General features: G+C 56.7%; 1 protein-coding gene across 2 annotated transcripts in view; it reads left to right on the top strand.

Annotated features, from left to right (window-relative positions):
* The window catches only part of PAX7 (paired box 7), a gene marked incomplete at both ends in the record, with an annotated part of 94,699 nt that extends 77,561 nt beyond the window's left edge, over positions 1 to 17,138 (top strand). For both annotated transcript variants that reach the window (XM_079778248.1, XM_079778247.1), the window contains 2 exons: positions 9,917 to 10,163; positions 17,023 to 17,138. In XM_079778248.1, coding sequence (XP_079634374.1) covers positions 9,917 to 10,163; positions 17,023 to 17,138 — 363 coding nt within the window. The remainder of the gene's footprint in view (positions 1 to 9,916; positions 10,164 to 17,022) is intronic.
* Positions 17,139 to 19,668: the final 2,530 nt, after the last annotated feature.

Raw genomic sequence — 19,668 nt, 5'->3', positions numbered from 1 at the left:
CAATTACTTAGCTTCCCAGAGCCTCAGTTTTCTGATCTCTAACATGGAGCAGCCGATGCCCCTGTTTTACCGAATCAAGGACAACTTGGTGCTGGCCTTTTCCTGAACTTATCAGAAGGCGTCAACCCAAGCTTTGCACACAGCTCTGCCATCATCATCTCTTCCCTGACCTCTTGGCCTTGATCTCCACGCATCCACCCCCATCCGGGTCCTCCTGACGGTGATGCTACCTGGCCGCAGACTCAGCCACAGAAAGGCACTGGGGGTGATAAAATGCACCCGAATTTCAGAGAGATTAAAATGGCATCCTTCGGACAGCTGTGGTAAGGAGAGAATGGCGGTGCTACCTGCGCATAGTAGGTATTTGGCACATACTAGGCGCTTAGTCATGGGAGGCTATGATCATTTTTTTAGCCTTTTTCTGGAAGAGGAAACTGAGGCTCATCTATTCATTCCACTCAAAGGACTTTGCTGCGGAGAGAGGGCCAGCAGGGCCGGAGCCGTCGTGCCTGCGGGTCCCTAACGCATTGTGATATATGCCAGCTTGTCCATCCAGGTACTAACGAGGCCTGCCTGCCACCCCTCACTCCCTGCCACGGCCAATCTGCGTCCCCATCTCCGGCAATTACTGAGGGGGAGCCCCCCCTCCAGGCCAGGGGGCCAAGAGCCCAGGCCTCCCCCTCCTCCTTCTCCCCCTCCTCCTCCTCCTCTCCCAGCCTGGGTCTGGCCAGTCCAGGAGCCCCCCTTCCTACCCCTCCCAGCCCTCCTGGCTCCCCCTCCTTCCCTCAGCTCAGCCAATTAGGCCCCTGACACCTGGAGCCGCTGACAAACTGTTTCTGTCACTTGCTCTCTGTCTTTCATTAGGGGCCGCGGAGGAGGGGGAGCGGGAGGGGAGGGGGAGGAGATGGGATCTTTCATGCTTAGTAAGGCCAAATACATTAATTACAAAACGGCCATTTGCCGCGTGAAAGTGTGCTAATTAAATTTATGCAATCATTATCTTTAAATAGTCATATCTTTCCCGGCGATCGGCCCCTTCCTTCCCCAGCCCCGCCGCTCTCCGCAGTCACTAATCCCTCGGCCGCCATTATCGCGCCATCAGAGCGGGTCTCTGAGTCCCCCCGCACCCCGCCTGCCCCAGTGCCCGCCAGGGGCCAGGAGCCCTCGGACCCATCCTGGCACGAACACTTCAGATCGGGCCAACCCAGGATGCTCCCGGGAAGGGGGGCCAAATCCAGGCCCCCGCCAGTATTTCCAGATATTTCTAGATGTTTCCAGATATTTGGAGATTGACATCTTGTAGACCAAGCATTGGAAGTTGGAAGTGTGTGTGTGTGTGTGTGTGTGTGTGTGTGTGTGTGTGTGTGTGTGAGAGAGAGAGAGAGAGAGAGAGAGAGAGAGAGAGACTTTAGCTTCTGGGACAATGAGTGCGAAGTCATTGTCTAGCCCCTAAGCCTCCGAGGACCCCTGTGGGGGGGGGGGAGGCTCTGAGATTCACTGAGACGAGGGGTGGCTGTGAGTAGCCACGGGTCCCTCCATTATTCTTTTCATTCAACCAACTCTGTACCAGGCCCTGTACTGGGGATAAACAGACAGATTCACTCATTCCCTCAGTAATTCACTCAGCAAATGTTTGTTGGTCACCTACTATGTGCCAGGTGCTAGGAACAGGCCACCAGTCAGCCCCCAGCAGCTCCTGGCCAGATCCAGGGTCAGGGTCGGTCTGTGCCAAGGGCAGGGGTGGGGCTGCAAGTTTTCCCCGGATGAGGTCCAAACCCCAGACCTGACAGCCCTTTTTGGTTTTGCCTTTCAGAGTCTCTGCATCCACACACTAGGAGGTTCTGACAGAGTGTTGGCTGAATCCTTTCTCTGCCGAAATTCCTCTCTAATGGGTGGGCCTCAGTTTCTTCTTCCATGGGACACAGCCAGTCCCACGAGCCTGTTCGGGTCTGGCCTGTGGGGCTCCCATGTGGAGGAAGAGGTAACCTGCCAGAGTGCGGGGCGGGGAGCCCGTCTGGTCAGAGATGGCAGTCAGTGACCAGGTGCTTCCCAAGTGCCCTCTGAGCTTCTGAGGGCTCAGGCCCCAGCGTGTGCCCTCGGTGAGGTCACCTGGAGGGACCGACAGGACACGCGGCCACACACATGTGAGGTATGCACACATGCATGCACAACAATACTCACACATGATAATCGATACTCACACATGATAATCACACACGGACACAAACTCACACACAGTATTTATACACATGCACACAGACTCACAAGCACACATACAAAATTCACATATAGAATACACACACACTCATGTGCACATGATAAACAATACTCACACATGATAATCACACACATGGACACAAACTCACACACAGTATTTATACACATGCACACGGACTCACAAGCACACATACAAAATTCACATATAGAATACACACACTCTCATGTGCATATGCGTGCATGCACACATACACTCATCTCTCGCACACACACACACACACACGAGTTAAGAAGGACCCAGAGCCATCTGTGGCAGTGAGAACCACAGCCTGTGCAGGTGTATTGGACTGGAAGTCAGAGGTCAAATGTTCTTGCCCCAGTGCTGCCATGAACCCCCTTGGAAATTCTGGGTAAGCCTCAGTTTCCTCATCTGAAAAATGGACTAACAATGCTTCATAGTCATAAGGCTTAAAGGGAAATGCTTTGGAAACGAAGGTGCTGTGCTTGTGCAAGAGAATGACAGCAGGCAGACTTTGAAGAGCCTTCCTGAAAGGCTGGGTGGTGACAAAGGAGGGGGGAACGGGAGTCAGGGGGCTGAGGTTGGGGGAGAGGGGAGTTTGCTGGCCTGCGCCTGGGCATCAGCTCTCCTGGGGGGTGGAGGGCTGCTGTATGGGATGTGGATGGTGGAGGAGTGGAGTGAGAGGGCCATGAGCAGAGAGAGGGAAGGGAAAGGGGGGTGGAACAGGGAGACCTGCAGGAAATCTTGTTTGGAAGCTCAAAGTCAGCACCCGAAACCCATTACCGCTGTCCGCGGGAGGCAGGGAGAGCGGAGGGGGCCCAGATCCTCTTAGCAGAGAATCGAGCCGGAGAGAGGGGGAGCGGTGGTCGGCTGCCCGGGTGGGTGATTTCTCGCTTGCACTAATCCCAGCGTGGAGCTGGGACAGGCAGCAGAACGGGCGAGGAGTGTTTGTGTGATGTGTGTGGGGTGTCTGTTGGGAGCTAGAGGAGGGGGCACAGAGGCACAGGCTCGCCTTAGTGAGCTGGCGTCACGGAGCTGTGAGGCTGCGGTGCACACAAATGTGTGTGCAACCCCGCCCATGTGTGCATCCGTGAAGTGTGTGGATGGCATGCAACCCAGCGGTGCGTGCGTGTGTGTGTGTGTGTGTGTGCCGTTTTCATGTGTATCACTCTTCGTGTGTTCGTGTGCATTCCAGTCTGAGTGTCTGTGTGTATTCTGCATGTGTGCTCGTGTCTCCACCCGGAGCAGCCTTCCCCTCTTCTCAGCCCTTCGCCGGCCCCTGGAGCCCCTTTGGACATGGAGGTAGACTCCAGGCCCTTAGGGACCAGAGCGAGTCGTGAGCTGGGCTGCCCCAGCCGGGGACGGTCTGGGTCCAATAGAGACACATTTCACTCAGTCCAGACAAACACTGCTTCCCATTCCTGGCAAGCTGCGCCCTTGCCTTCTTCTCTCCACAGGCTGCCCCCCAGCGTGCCCCCTCTCCCCTCCTGTGGAAGCCGAGGGGATGAATTGGAGGGTGGGCCAGGGCTGCTCTCAGACGTGCGGCTTAGAGAGAAATGTGCTCCGTGCCACGCCAGCAGGTCCTCCTGGAGCCGAACCTGAGACTGGCCGGGCGGGGGCTGGGGTGGTGTGATGGTGACAGTAGTGGGCAGGGACCTGCTCAGCTGCCATGATTCTGTGGTGACACCCTCCCCGAGTGCAAGTCGCTGCCCTTCTGGAACCTTAGTTTCCCGTCTGAAAACGCAGCAATCGCCAAGGCGCCTCCCACGTGTGTTCCGGGTGTGTGCGTGCATCAATGTGCGCGCATGTGAAATGTACTGATGAGTTTGAGCAAAGTGGCTGTGAAGGGTTTTCGTGCTGGTTTATTGGGGTTTCGATGAAAAGCTGTTTGGCCATCCAGACGAGGTGCTTGTGAGTCGTCTCTGCTTCCTGGATTCAGGCGTGGGTCCCTGCGGAGGTGCGGCGTGGGCTGCCCTGTGTGGTGTGTGAGTTCTGACCCTCGCTAGACCTCCGCTGGAGACTTCACAGATCCACCGCCAGGGTCCCGTGTCGTTGGATGCCACCCCCTCACTATGGATGAGTGTATTCAGGCCAAAGAAGGGGTGTGGCTTGTCCAAGAGACACCCACCTGGGCCCCTTTCCCGAGAGAGCACAGGTGCAGCTTCTGCCTGGAGGCAGAGTAATCCTCTGGTCAGAAAGCACCTACTGTGTGCCAGGCCCCTTGAGGAAGAAGGGGTGAAAACAACATGGTCCCCAACAGGGGGCAGTCCCCTGAGTCTGTCCTCAAGTGGCCATTTCTCCCTTGAGCCAGGTCCCTTCTGAAGCAGGTGGGAGAGGAGAGGGAGATCTGGCATTTGCTGAGAATCAGTGATGTGCCAGGTACTGACTTCATGTGCATTTACTCATGTCATCCTTACAGTAACCCTATGGGTACTGTAATCATTCCCATTATACAGATGAGAAAACTGAGGCTCAGATGGTTAAAGAAATTGCCCAGGGTCACAGCTAGTCAGCAGCAGAGCAAGGATGCTCATGCAGACATCCTGGCCCCTGGTTGGTGCTTCAGGGAAGCCCCGCAGAACACTGATTGGCAGGTGCCCTTGGTGAAATCGCCGTCTGGTCCTCTCCTGGCGTTGCGGAGGCGGGCTGCCGACCTGCCCGCTGTCCCAGTGGTCCTTGGCCTCATTCCAGTCCATCTCATCTCCAGGTCCAATGTCCTGACCTCATCGGTCTCAGCCCTGCCCCTCCCGCTCCCCTCTGCTTCCTGCTCAGGCCCCCACCCATCCACCCGAACCGGCCACAGAGCCCCGATGATGGCGATCACCCCTTCTAATTGCAGCCTCGCTCCCAAAGCCACGTTCGGTTATCACAGAGGGTGCAGATCTCACAGCTCAGCCTCCTCGGTCCCAGGCCCTCCGGGCCAGCTCAGGAACGGAGGGAATTAATTACATTTTTCCCATCCCCTTCTTTTAAAGTAGGGGAGCGCCAGCGAGTCCCGGGGGAGGGGGCGGTGAGCAGAGGATGTGGAAGGGGGGCTGGCACGGGGCTCCCTCAGCTCCCACCTCCCAAAACCTGCAAGCCAGCGGCGGAAGGGGGGGGTGAGGCCGGCCCCTTATTGATTTAGTCTGGTGGAGGCTGGGACTGATTTAGAGCAGAGGGAGAGGAAGGGGCTGGGGGCGGGTGGGGGGCCCTGGCCGGTGGGGGGAGAGGAAGGGATGGCTGTCACTCAGCCTGATGGACAGCCGGGAGATTTGCCTTCAGATAAAGCCTTACAGATGTGGAGGTCGGTATTGATTTTGAGTTAGTAACGGTAACGTACCAAGAAGTAATACATTAGTGAAAGCAAGGTCACCGGGAAAAAGTAAAACCCACCAGGGAGAGGCCTTAACATTCTTGAGGGGGTAGATTACCGCATCAGACCCGGACTTCCTCAAGTTCAAAAGTTTGCAGGCTCCAGACCTCGGCTAGGCCCCTAGCGGTGGGCAAACGCCCTCTGCTTCTGCCGGCAAAGAGGGACTCCGGGAAGCCCCTGGGCCGGCCAGAGGCCAGAGGGCCACCTGGGCCTGCAGGGCTGTGCCGTGGGCTGCCGAGGGCCTCGCTCCCTTCTCTCCAGCACTGCCTGCTGTGGGGAAGGCACAGCCTAGCGGTCAGGGAGACCCGGGTTCAAATCCCAGCTCTGCCGCTTACTGGTTGTGTTATCATGGGTGCATCTCTTCCCCTCCCCATCTGCAGAATGGGAGCGATGATCTGACCGTCTAGTTCCGTGAGGAGTCACTGCTCCCAGCTCCCCCCTCTTCAGCTGGGTCCTGTCCTGTTTGCTTGGAGGCTGCCATGCCCCAAGAGGGGGCTGGATGAGAGGGAAGCCCTTTGATCTCCAGGCCTCCAGGGGCTCCGGGAGAGAGCCAGCAGATGCGGCCCCGCCCCCATTCACACCTACCCCAGATGTGAATTTGATTTGATGTTCCAGGGCAAATCCCATTGAACAAATCTCATTACAGTAAGAGCTCCCTGGACTGGAGCTGCTTCCGAGCTGTCTGTTAATGGCCCAGGGTCCGAGGCCTCCTGAGCCACTGGGCACCACACAAGTCCCTCTGACTAAGGATTCTGGGGGGCCTTGCAGCGCTCAGGGGCTCGGGGTTTCCTCTCACAACACTGACCTTCTTGTTATTCTTTAAGCCTGCTGGGCATGTGCCCACCCCAGGGCCTTTGCACTTGCTGATGCCGCTGCCTGGAAAGCTGCCTGCTACGTCTTCTCATGCCGGTTCTTTTTGGCCTCGATATCATCTTTTTTGCGGCGGTCTTGCCTGACTGCTCCACATACGCCCCCCGCCCCCTTATTTTCCTCCATAGCACTTATCAGTATTGTGAATTATATGACTTACTTGCTTGTTGTCAGCCTCTTCGCTAAACTGGCAACTCTAGGAGACACGGAGTTGCTAAATCTCACTGCTGCATCTCAGGGCCTGGCACATAGTAGGTGCTCACTAAACATGTGTGATGTGAATTGCATGAATTCCACAGGCTTCTTCTGAGTTCATCGTATGTAACGGACACAATGTAGGCACTGGGTCCACAAACATGGACGAAATGCGGCTTCATCCTGTCCTCAGGGAGTCACAGTCTAGTCCTGTCTCCGGCCCGGCAGGTGGCAGCCCTCTATGAAATGCCTGTGGAAGGAATAAAGGATGTCTTTAGGAAACACCACCGCTTGGTGTGGCTGGGATTTCAAGTGCAAGGTGGGAAAGGGCAGGGAGGAGCCGGGACAGGCAGGTAGCGGCCAGATCACAGGAAACCTTTGCCCTGTTTACCTGGAAGCACTGAGAAGCCATCGATGATGCCTGAGTGACAGGAGCGATAGGGTCAGCTTTGAGGCGGTTCCCGGGAGGTCCCTGTCTTGCAGTGTGAGTGGGTCCTTTATCTCGTCCCCAGAACATCCTAATCCTCTCTCTACTCTCCCCCCATCCCATGTCTCTTCTGTGCATCGTAGTGATATTCAGGAGGAAGGGATTACCTCGCCTGAGCTGACACACCCTCCCGAGAGGCTCCCGGAGCCCCTACCCCCCGCCCCGCCAGGAAAATGGGCTGTGCTTCCCCTGAGCCTGAGTCTGTTCTGGGGCCCAGGCCTCCTCTGAGGGAGGGGCAGGGGTAGTGTTTGTATGGGGGTGGGGAATAGGATGGGTGGTGATGTTCTTAATTTAGTTGGAAAGTGAGGTCTAGACAGGAACTTGGAAGAGAATGGGGTCTCCTAACTCCCAGGGCATCGTGAGATTCCTGAGTCTCCCCAGAGACCCCCACCCCATTCACACAGCAAATGGCGCAGGTCCAGGAGCCCCAGCTCACAGTCAGAAAGCAGCAAGCACAGCCCGATGGTGTCAGACGTCCTCACACCCCCTCACTACGGGCACCCCCTTTTCCAGAGTCCCTCTAGCCACCACCCAGCACCCTGTGTGGGCCCCCAGGACAGAGGCCTTAGTAGCGCATTCAGTGCAGAGAGAATCGGGGAGACCTCCGCTCCCTAAAACAGTGCTGCTGCACAAAGTCGCCCCGACACCTCCCGCCCAGACTTCCCCTCTCACAGACCCGTGCCCTGTGTCTTTGCCATCTCAGTGGGTGGCACACCATTAAGACCCACCTAAATCCCACCAGCTGCGGTGGAGACAGGCCAGCCCCAGCAGGCCCATGCCCTGGCCTCTGGCTCCGGGAAGGGGTGGGGGGAGGTAAAGGACAGAGGAGAGAGCCCCCAGGGCTGAGGGAGCTGTGTTGGGAGCATTGAGGGAAGAGTCAGGGATGAGGGACCCCCACCCCCACCGGTAGCGGCTCAGGAAACACACTGGCTGGTCCCCGGAGTAAGAACCTCTGAAGGGGTCAGGTGCCTGACGCACCCTTGAGAGGCGGTCTCGGCATTATCAGGCGAGCAGGCAGGGTCCGGCCGGCTGGACTGGCTGTGAGATCTGGGGAAGCCCCAGCCCCTCGTGGGCCTCAGTTTTGTCATCTGAGAAATGGGCGTCATAGCTCTGCCCCACACGTCTCTCTGTAGGCCTCTGGATCGGGAGAGTCACATAAGTTGGTGGCTGAGAGGAGGGACAGTGGAGGAGGTGGGAAGAAGAGGACCGAGGAGCTGGGGCCGCTGACTCCTCAGCGCCTGCGCTGCGCCAGGCTGGGCGCAAAGCTCCCCAGGCTGGGCTCAGCTCGGCCTGCAGCGCCCTCTGAGTCAGGGTCATCGTCAGCCCTTTTCCTCGGGATGGGCTGGTCACAGAGGTAAGGGACACCCTGAGGCCGCACAGCTAGGAAGTGGAGGAGCGTGTGCCTGGCCCTGGCCTGAGGATGGAGATCCTGGCCAGGCCCCGGTGCCTATGGCAGGGACTAGTCAAAAGTGAGAAGGCAGACATTTTCAGAATGTCACAGGTCATTGCTCGGATGCCCAGAGCCCACCATCTCCCAGGAGGCGGGTGGGGAAATCAGAGAACACAGCCACGTGCCCAGTGTGGGTGGCAGCGTGATTCTTTAGCTTGGTGTTGGGCAGACCATCAACAAGCCTGACCCCACCTGGCACTGTGGCCTCCCTCCCGCAAGGGGTGTCGTTAGCAGGAGGCCACCAGGGTCCTCTCCGCCCCCTCCCCTGGGCTGACTAAGGCGCTGTGGTCTCTCCCGCTGCAGGAATCCTGCTGCCCGCACCACCTCTCCCCACTCTCCTGGACACCCGGACACAGGTGTCACCTCCTCCACAAGCTTTCCTGGGCCACCTGGCCAGCTGGGTGCCCTCCACTGGGCTCTCTCAGCCCCGAGCTGCCTCTGTAACAACCCTCATCACTCCACATCTTGATGATTTGTTGCTAGGTGCCCCCTCCCCCAGACCCAAACACTCTCCCAGCTGAGGGCCCTAGCCATGGCTCCTCCTCCTCTGAGGTCCCGGGCTCAGCCTCAGCTCTGGTGTCATAGTCACCTTCAGTGTATGTTTGTTGAATGAATAAGTGAACACACCAATGAGTTAACACCAGGTCTTGAAGCGGAGTTTCTAGAAGGGAGCCTGCCCTGACGGTCCGAGTTGGCAGCACTGATGGTGAGAATCCGTTTGCTGGATCGGCTCCTGAGGAAGTGGGTGATGGCCACGGACACCCCGGAGCGGCCAGAATCGAAGAGAGGTTCCAGGCAGGCTACGGTGCAGTACATTCCCAGAGGTCACCAGGTCCTGACCAAAGTCAAGAGCATAGCACAGGATGAGGGGTGAAGCCGGACAGGCCCAGAGTCCTGCTGCAACCCCTTTGTGTTGGAAGACGGGAGCATCCCAGTCGGATGGGGGGGGCACAGGTCCCTGTGGTAGGAGTGCTCCCTGTCTGATAGGAGAGACATAATTAGCGTGTTTGTTCATTCATTCATGCATGCGCTGTGCATTCACTTATTCAGTCAGGCCTGGGGCTAGAGCGGTGAACAGGCCCGCCGCACCCCCAGAGCTCTCAGTGGGGGAAGCCTCCGTGGGTCAGGACCTAACCGCTAACCATCTCACCCGCAAGGACAAGCCCACAGGTCAGCGGATCTCCCAGCTGCAGGGACCCCAGGGTGAGACTGCAGCAGAGGCCTGCCCACGGCCAGCCTGGCATCGCCCCCGCACGCGCTTGCCTCTGCGGGGTCCTTCCAGCCCCACCCCTGCTGCTCAGCCCACACCATGGTCTCTCCCCACAGGTGATGAGCATTCTGAGCAACCCCAGCGCGGTGCCGCCACAGCCGCAGGCCGACTTCTCCATCTCCCCGCTGCACGGCGGCCTGGACTCGGCCTCCTCCATCTCGGCCAGCTGCAGCCAGCGGGCGGACTCCATCAAGCCGGGGGACAGCCTGCCCACCTCCCAGTCCTACTGCCCACCCACCTACAGCACCACCGGCTACAGCGTGGACCCCGTGGCTGGCTACCAGTACGGCCAGTACGGCCAGAGTGAGTGCCCGGCACCCGGCATCCCCCCCCCCCCAATCCCTGCCCCCTGCTAATTTGTAGAGAGCTGGAAGGTGGTATTGGGGTGGAGGTGCCCATTTCACAGATGAGGAAATTGAGGTCCAGAAAGGAAGAACAGCTGTTCTAAGATGATGCTGAGCTGGGCCCTTGCTACTGCGGCTGCCTTGGAGAAAAGCTGTCCCACAGAAATAGTGTCATACAAGCCACAAGTGTCATTTAAAATGTCCAAGGAGCCACATTATAAAATGTGAGAACAGCACATTATTTTGCTGACATATTTTATTTTACCCATTCTATCCAAAAGATGATCATTTCAACATGTAATCCATATAAAATTATCAATGAACTGTTTTACATTCTTTTCTCCATGCTGTGTCTTTGAAATCCAGCCCATTTTCATTCAGACACGAAGTTTCATTGGGCATGCGGGACCCGCATTGAAATTTCACAGCGTTGACAACTGAGGAAGTCGTAGGCTGACACACCCAAGTTGTTCCAAATCTACTGCAAAGTTTCCCGGCCACTAAACTAAATTGAATTCCAGTTTTTAAATCTCAATTAGGTAAAATTAAATCAAAATGTAAACTCGGGTTCCTCAGTTGTGCTGGCCACATTTCAGGGGCTCCGTCGCCGCACGTGGCTGGTGACTGCCGGTGGGACAGTGAGCTGGTGGGGATCTGCCCCCTTTGCCCCCTGGCCACAGGGACAGCTGTGCTGTGAGCTCGCTCCTCCACCCCCATCCTCAGCCTTGCTTTCCCCAAACTTGGAGCTGGCCTCACATGCCCAGCCCAGTCGCCATCCCCTTGGCACCTTGCCTGGGGTGGGGGATGGCACATCCTCCGACCAAAAGCTGCAGAAGGCGGACCCAGCCACAGCCTCCAGCGCTGGACAGGGCAGCAGCAGGGCAGGCCAAGGGGGCGCCGGGAGCCGAGGTCACTGGCCGCCCCTCCTGCCCCACCTCCCGGCACAGGCCTCACCTGCTGGTGTCAAACTAATCAGAAGGGCGAGTGGCGAGAGGGTGAGACCTCCCAGCCCAAGGATGTCCTCACCCCCCCCCCCCCCGGCCCCGCCACAGCCCTGGCCTGGCCTCACTGACCTCTGCTTCCTGTCCCCACACCAACCCTCTCCTCCTCATATGGCCTTGGCCTCCACGGCTAAATGAGGGCCAGCTGTGCTGCCTCCACCTCCCAGCTGTGTGCACGGCCCCCACTGTATGTGCATGTTTGGATATGATATATGTGCACACCGGTATATGCATGAGTATGAATACGTGTTTTGGATGTGTTACAATTCACGTGTGTGTGTCTGTGTGTGTATTTGTGAGTATCCCAGCATACAAGTGTTAGTGCACACATCCTTGTGCATAGGTGAGTATGTGTATGTGTGTGTGAATGTAAGTGGCACATGTGGGTATATGTGCACATGATTATTCACATATGTGTGATTTTAAATGAGCATAGTGTGCTTACATGGTATGTGTTTTTATGCAAATGCACACGTGCACAGTGTTTGGACATGTAAACATACATGCTGTAACACATATTCATGTGTTTAAGTGTGCATTCAGGTGTGTCCATGTGGCTGTGGCTGTGTATGTGTGTTTGACATATATAGTGTGCATATGTTATTGTGTGGACATGTATAAATATGTGTGCAGATGTGTGTGAGTGTGCAAATATGTGTAACTATGTGTACATGTGTAGACACATGCTCAAGTGTGTGTGTATTTGGGAGTATTTATGGGACATGTAGATGAAGTGTGCAGGGTATAAATATGGGCACATGTGTACTTGAGTGTCTGCATAGGAGTGCTGTGTGCTCCTGTGTGTAGTTGTGCATACAGGCTTGTACACATGATGTTGTCTGTGTGTATCACTGTGTCTGTGTGAGAGTGTGTGCATGGGAAGCCAGTGTGTGTGTGTGTATAATGTGTGTGCATGTATGTTTGAGAGCAGGGTGCACACATGTGCATGGGGGGGTTTCCAGAGGAACCAAGGGCGATCCCTGCCCCAGCCCCTGAGCCCGGGGAACTGAGCGGGACACATGCTCTTGATAAAGAGTTTAGAGCCCCGGCCTGGGGCAGGCGTTAGTCACACCCAGAGCCCCGTGCCTGACTCCAGGGGCGCCTGCCCAACTCGGAAATAAAATTAACCCCAGAGTCAGCACAGGGAGGCGGGTGACAAGGGAGGGGGATCAAAAGGGAAAGGGCCCAGGAGGCGAGAAAGGAGTGTTTGTTCCCCCTCTGCTCCTAGAAACTGGCTGGAGCAATTTCTTCCTCCCCCTCCTCCCTCCCTCCCCCTCCTCCCTCCGTTCTCCTCCCTCCCTCCTCGTCCTCCCTCCCCACCTTTTCCCTCTCTTGTCCTCTTAGGCCCCTCTAGCTCCACCCCTACTCTCTGGCTCCTCCAGGGGTAGCTCAGAGCTCCTCCTGAGTGGCATTCTCCAGCCCAACTTGGACGGAATCGGAGCACAAGACCCCCCACCCCACAGAGGCTCCAGGTTGGGCTGGGAGGGGCCTGCGGGAAAGTCTGCCCCTCTTGCACCTTTAGAGTGGGCAAGGCACCCTGCTTCTCTGAGCCTCAGTTTTGCCATCTGTGAAATGGGGGCCTGGGGATTAGACTCAGTCTTTGCAAAGTTTGTCCATGGTAGTATCTCTCTCACCTTTGACATCCTGGGACCACTGAGGGATGCACTGTGTCCTCACTGACCACCTGCCCCATGTTCATGGGCAACCAAATCCACCTATGACTGGGCTCCCACAGTCCATAGGCGAAAGTCGCATGTCCCAGACGGCCTGTGTGCGCCCAGGTCCAACCTGTCATCGGCTCACATCTGTCCCGTGCCTGAGTTTCAGTCAACCAGGCACTGGGTGAAACGCATGGTCCTCATCCCACCCAAGGCAGATGTCATTTGTCCTCAGGTTACAGACACACAGCTCAGGCTCAGAGAGGCTAGGAACTTTCCCCAGGTCACACAGTAAGTGAACGGGGACTCCGGGTCTCCTAACTTCAAACCCAGTTCTCTTTGGCCAAACCCAAACTGGTCTAAGACACCTAATGATTCACACCTAGCCCCACCTTACCTGTGTGTGGATTGACGTTCACAACTTCGCACCCACCTACGCACGCTCAGAGGCACACGCACACAGGTTCACTTCCATGGGAGTTTTCACTAATATGTGTGTATACATGGCTTCGAGGCATACATACAAAAATGTGTGTGTGTGAAGGGGGGAAGGAGAAATGACCACTTACGGAGCATCTACCCCTGGCCTGGCATTTCGTCCTCATGGCCCCCTGTATAGAGTGCATGGTTATTCCCACGGGACAGAGGAGGCAATGGGATCCCAAGAGGTCATTTGCCCGAGATCACGTAGAGCGTATCCATGTGTACACAGCCCCACCAGTAGCCCCGCCCTGGAGAGCCTCGCCTTCCGGTGTGCATGGTGTACACACACGGCCACACTCTTAAACAACAGGGTACACCTCCTCTTCCTGGGCCGTGCGCCTTCCCACACCTTCCTTCCCTGCCCCTGGCTGTTGTCCGTCCATCTGTCTTTCTCTCCTGTCCCTAGAGGGGGTCGGGGTAGGGGGGCAGGGGGCAGGGACAGGGCACACGGCAGATTAATATGGCCCTGGTGTTCCCAGAGGCCAGGGCCGTACTAATGATGGGGCTGATAGAACGCAGAAGTGTGAAGAGAATTTTAATCGATCTGACAAGTCTAATAAGAATTTGTGTCTGGAAGGGTCCTCCTCTGGGGCCGCGGGCTGACAAGATGCTGACGGCTGAGATTTGTTTACGGGTTGGCATCACAGCCACGTCTCCTGCCAACTCCCGATTAATCTAATTTGAGACGTTTAGAGCCCAGGCGTGGGTACCAGGCAGAGAAGGGGAGACACGGAGAGACAGAGGGACAGGGAGGGCCGCTGACAGAAATGAGAAATGCCACAGCCCTGCCCTCACCGGCCCAGGCCAGACCCCAGGGAGAGGCAGGCTGTGCGGTGTTATGGGTGCCCTTGAAGTTGGCTGGGTCATCAGTAAAGTTTGGCTTCTCGATGTTTCCTTGCTCACTTTGACAGGGCCTAGGGAAGCTCCTACTGTGTGCTGGGCCATGGCTGGTAACTGGGAGAAGCTAAAGAGGAAGTAACAGAGACCAGAGGTGCAGACAGGACAGATTCAGGCTCTGCCATCTCACGTGCTGTGGGTGATTCTGGGCCAGCAATCTTTCTGTGCCTCAGTTTCCACCTTTGTAAAATGGGGACAGCTGGGCCTAAAGCATGGAGCTGTTGAAAGAATTCAGTGAGATCGTGTCCGCCCAGCACATAGTAAGTGCTCACGTGTGAGGGCTCTGGCTTTGTGGTTCTCATCCCTGTTGTCAAAGCCAGACCTTCCCGCCCCGTCCTCAGGAAGAACCGGAGAGGCTGGCATCAGAGGTCGGCAGGAGGTGGAACTGGAGGCGTAGGCAGAGCCTTTGGTGACTCAGGAAACGTCACCTGGCTTGGCCTCGCGCCCCTGGAATAGTCACTTACATTTCCTGGAGTGGAAAGTGGGGCCCACGCAGGATCTGGGGGAGCCTCATACACTCTACACTGCTGTGCACATACCGGGCTGCTCTATAGGAGGCGCTGGGTGATGTTGGGGGGTGGGGTGGGGGCGGAGGTAGTTAGGAGCTCGCAGCAGACAGCCTGGGTTTGAATCCTGACTCCACAACTTATGAGCTATGTGGTCTCTCGGGGAAGGGCCTCAGTTTCATCTGTAACATGGGGATGATAATGCTCCATAAGCTGCTTAGAGCAGGAGCAAGCCCTTGGTAAATGTTAGCTCCTCCTCCTCCTCCTGTTCCCATCGTGGCTCTGAGTTAGACCCCCTCATAGGGCGCACCCTGGAGCCCAGATAAGAGGGGCTCTGAGCAGCAGAGATGGTGTGGCCAGAGTCACAGGGGCCAGAGATGGGAGACCGTCCCAGGCCCACTCAGAGCAAGGGGCAGACCCAGGCAGGACAGGTGGCCACCAGCACCTCTGCCGACCAGCTGGGAGCGTAAAGGCTGAGTGACCTCGGGGGCGACCCAGCAGCTCAGTGCCGGCCCTGCAGCTGGGAAGCCAAGGGGCACAGGGTCCAGCTGCTCAGAGGGGCCAGGGCATTAGCACGTTCTTTAGGAATCCAGGCGGCCACGCCCGGCGCCCTCTCTGCCCAGCATCTTAAGGCACCTTATCTCATATGATTCTCATAACAGCCCTGAAGAAGGCAGAATTGTTCTTTCCATGTTGTAGACAAGGAAACAGGTCTGCAACAGCACGGAGATCTGCCCAAAGCCACGTGGACAGGAGGTAGTTGGGCTCCAAATTGCCCGCTTTCACTGTTACCCATCCAAGGTCACATCTGATTACTAATTCCAATCCGTGAGCCCATGTCTGCTGAGCTCGCTATGTGCCAGGCACAGTGCTAACTAACCCCTTTATAGGCACTTTCCCACTCAATTCTCACACCTCTTCAGCCTAGCGGTGTTATTACCCCATTTACAGATGAGGAAACAGGCTTGCATAGGTGAAGTGGGGTTCCCAAAATTACACACTCAAAAGGCAGGCCCGGGATTGGAACCTAGGCCATTTGACCCCCTAGGCTACATGGCCTCCTCTAGCTCAAAGGCCCCATCACTTCCTGGCTCCGCCCACCCACCCCAGGCAGCAGCCCTCAACTTTGGGGAGGCATGTAGAGTTCCAGGGTCCCTCTTCGGGCAGGTGACAAAGCAGGTGGTGGGCGGAGCCTTGTGCTCCTAGTGCAGCAGTCTTTCCATCTTCCTCTGGCCTCTGGATTTGAGCGATCCCAGGGGCTGGATTGGCCACCGCCGCGGATGCCGGCTTGGGAAGCAGCAGCTTAGGAGGCCGTGCTCACATGCCAGTCCGATCATTTGGTCGGGGCTGATTTCTGCTGTTGCCTCAGGCAGGTACAATGAATACCATCAAGACAACATGTGCACATGCAAGCCTAGTGGTCAGACCTGTACACACACACATACTTCGACACATGTACCTGGCCCAGGTGGAACTCGCCTGTATATAAGCATCCCCACTGTTGTTCTACTCATGCAGGTGCACATAACTCACCCACATCTGTGTGCATGTGTGTGTGCATATGCAAGTACTACTCATGTGTGAACATTCATGTTCATGCCCATTGCTATCTCACCAAGTTTCTTATTTCCACTGTGTACACACACATACACACACACACACACACACACACACACACACACGTACACACCCTCAAACTCTCCCCCTCTCCCCTGGGTGACCAGAATTGGTAAGACTGAAGGTTTCGGCTTCCTGCATGTCAGGGCCCTGGCTCCTCCCCTGCCTGGACCCCTCAGCTCACCCGCAAAAACTACTTTGAGTTTTGAGTAAGTGGCCTTGCTTTGCCTCATCCGTGAGCTGGGCTCAGGGCTAAAGGAGGCAGAAGGGCCTTGCCCTCCTTACTACCTGGCTCCATGGGACTCACTGGACACCCCCATAGAAGGGATGCGAACAGAAAGAGGGACCGGTTCTTCACTCAGCAATGTGCATATCCTCTGGATCTCCCTACAGAGCCCACGCGAGAGCTGTGTTTTTTATTCGGTGTTAAATAAATATTTGCTGAATGATTGGAGCAGAGGTGAGAGAAAGAGCTTTAGGAAGAGATGGATGGATGGATAATGGATGGCTGGATGGCTAGCTGGACAAACTGATATATGGATGAATGAATGGATGGATATATATGTGGGTGGATGGCTTGATGGATCGATATAGGACAGATAAAGGAATAGGGGAAAATAGCTTTAATTTCTAGGAGTTTCTTTTCTTTTTTCCAGCTGCTGTTGATTACCTGGCCAAAAACGTGAGCCTCTCCACTCAGCGCCGCATGAAGCTCGGGGAGCACTCGGCTGTGCTGGGACTCCTGCCCGTAGAGACCGGCCAGGCCTACTAGGGCCCCGGGGGCGACTTGCCCCAGCCCAAGGCCCAGCTTCACCCTCACTGATCCCTGAACCTCCCAGCCTCAGTCCCTCATCGCCCGGGGTCCCCGGAGGCCAGGAAAGGAGCCCATTCCGTCATGATAGCCAGCCCTCCGGAGGCGTGCAGCCAGCCTCGCGTGCACCTGTGGTGGGGGCCTACAGTGACCCCCACCTTGGAGTCTGCCCCTTTGCTTTGTCCCCAGGAGGGTTCCTGGTCAACCCACAACCTTTTCCCAGTCAAATCCTGTCGCGGCCCCTGTGCCATCTGAGGCACAGAGATGGAAGCTCACCCCGCATAGAGCACCATGAGCGCCCAGAGGAGGGTGGGGTCTGGGATGAGGTCCTGTGGGTGCCCTGGCCAGAGGTGGAGGAGCGCACAGGCCACTCTCCGCTGGAAGAGCTGGGAGCCAGTCCCTCCAGGTGGGTCTCTGGCCCAGGGTCAGAGCCCCAGCCCATCCCTCCTCTGGATGACGGGACTCCAGCAGAGCGGGAACCCAGCCCCGGGTTTTCCCAGGGGAGTCGCCCAGGAAGTCTGAGGACTTCAGGTCCCTCCCCACACACCTCGATTGGGTGTAAGGGGGAATCTAGCCCAAGCAGGGAGATTGGGAAAACCAGGAAGAGACTTAACCAGGGGTGTGGCCATGTGGGGATGGGTCAGCCCAAGACACAAGGACCCAATGAGGCAGCCAGAAGCAGCCAGCTCTTATACTGAAGCCCAAGTTCCCACTGTGCCCACCCCACGTGGGGCCTGGGGAGCCCACATAACCTCAGTTTTCCCATTCACTGGACCAGATGGGGGGGGGGGGAGGAGGAGGGGATAAAGTCTTGAGGACCTATGAGCAGGAGGCATAGGCCAGGCTCAGAAGGGGGTTGGTAACTGGGGTGCCTCTGCTTCTGGGCAGCAAACCTTCGTTGCCAAAGGCCTCAGCGCGATGTAGCTTTGATTTCGCACGAAGCCTCGGCAGACCCGGGCCCGTCCTGCATGCGCATCTCCTAGGAGGGGCCTCCAGCCCCGGCGAGTCCCTCTAGGCTGCGGGGTGCAGGGGGCTCCCCTGCAGCTCTGGAGAAGGGTTCTTGGGCCCACAGGGACTGCTTGCCCCACAGACAAGGCCACCGATTCCCCTTGGCATTTGGGGGGTGGGGAGTGGACATGACCCTGTCTCACCCAGAGTGGCATCTTTGCTTGTTGAGTCACTCTCAGCCAAGGGGCCTCTGTCTCCTGGTCCAGCACAGCTGGGCAGGGACAGACGTGGCCAATCTTCAAACCGCCACCCCCGGGCAGAGGGCGACGCCTTCCTCGGCCACGCGTGGCTTCCTCCTGCTCCTTCTCTTTAGAGTTGAGACCCTGGGGAATGGGTTAAGCCCCCGACTATACCTCCCTGGGAACTTTCACCACCTTCACCTATTTATCAAAATTATATTCATCTTCGCCATCAGCACCATCGTAATCTACGCTTGGATCGCCTTTCTCAGGTGCTGCTGGGTAAAAGGCTCTGTGACGGGACGGGAGGCACAGCACTGAATCCACAGAGACGGGACCAAATTGCTTGTGCCCCTTTGGGCACACGAGGCCACCTCTTTGCTCAACCCATGTCTTACCCTCAGCCAATAAGACATTCCGAAAGAGATGGGCTACTGCGTTGGGAGTTGAGCTGAGTTCCTCCCTCGGGGGAGCTGGGACACTCTCCCGCATGGACGTCACCTCCGTGAAAGACGCTCACCTGTTTCTCCGCTTCAGACACCATAATATGACGCCTGTCCTGGACCAGGCCAGGGTGGCTCGTATCTTGGGTTTGGAGGAACTTACTAGTAGCTGGAGACAAACAGACTCTTCAGTAGCAGCGGACACCCAGACGCGTGTGGCCCATCAAGTTCAGCCCAGCTTTCAGCTGGAGCATCCGCTGTAGGAGACTTTGGGCTCGTTAAGCTCCTGACAAAAGGATTCTGTTGTCCCTTGGTGACCCAGTCCAAGCTTCTGTAGCTCTCCCAGCCGGGAAGCAGCTCTTCCTTCGACCACAGTCTTCATCCACATTCCTTGAATGGCCCATCCTTCCTCCTGTAGACCTGGCTCAGGAATCGCCTGAGCCTTTTTATGCCCTATGTCACCCAGGCACAGTGATGCCAGGCAGGTGACCTCAAAACTGCTTAGCCCCGCCCCCAGGAGGTGACATTCCAATGCTGGGACCAATCCAAATCTCTGCCCCCTGTGATGAAACGGGAATAAACCAAATGATTTCTCGTTACGTACAACTTCCCTGGAGTTCTCCCAAGCCACCATCTTGGTATAGAAAATGGGACTTGTTCCCCCAGGTGCCCACTCCCCTCAGAGAGAGACCTTGGCCCAGACAGGGTTTCCCTAAAACCTCACTCGTGACTTTGCTTAGCCAACTCGGTGTATAGAATTCAGTCTTGGGTTGACCCCTCACAACTTCACCAGAGAGGTGGTGTGGGATGAGAGGGACAAGGCCTCAAACTCTCGAGGGTTGACCACAGCCTGAATCCCAG

Source organism: Cnephaeus nilssonii (assembly GCF_951640355.1).
Source record: "Cnephaeus nilssonii genome assembly, chromosome: 7".
Classification (NCBI taxonomy): Eukaryota; Metazoa; Chordata; class Mammalia; order Chiroptera; family Vespertilionidae; genus Cnephaeus; species Cnephaeus nilssonii.
The sequence above is the reverse complement of the archived record's forward strand: the minus strand, read 5'-3'. Positions and strand labels throughout refer to the sequence as shown.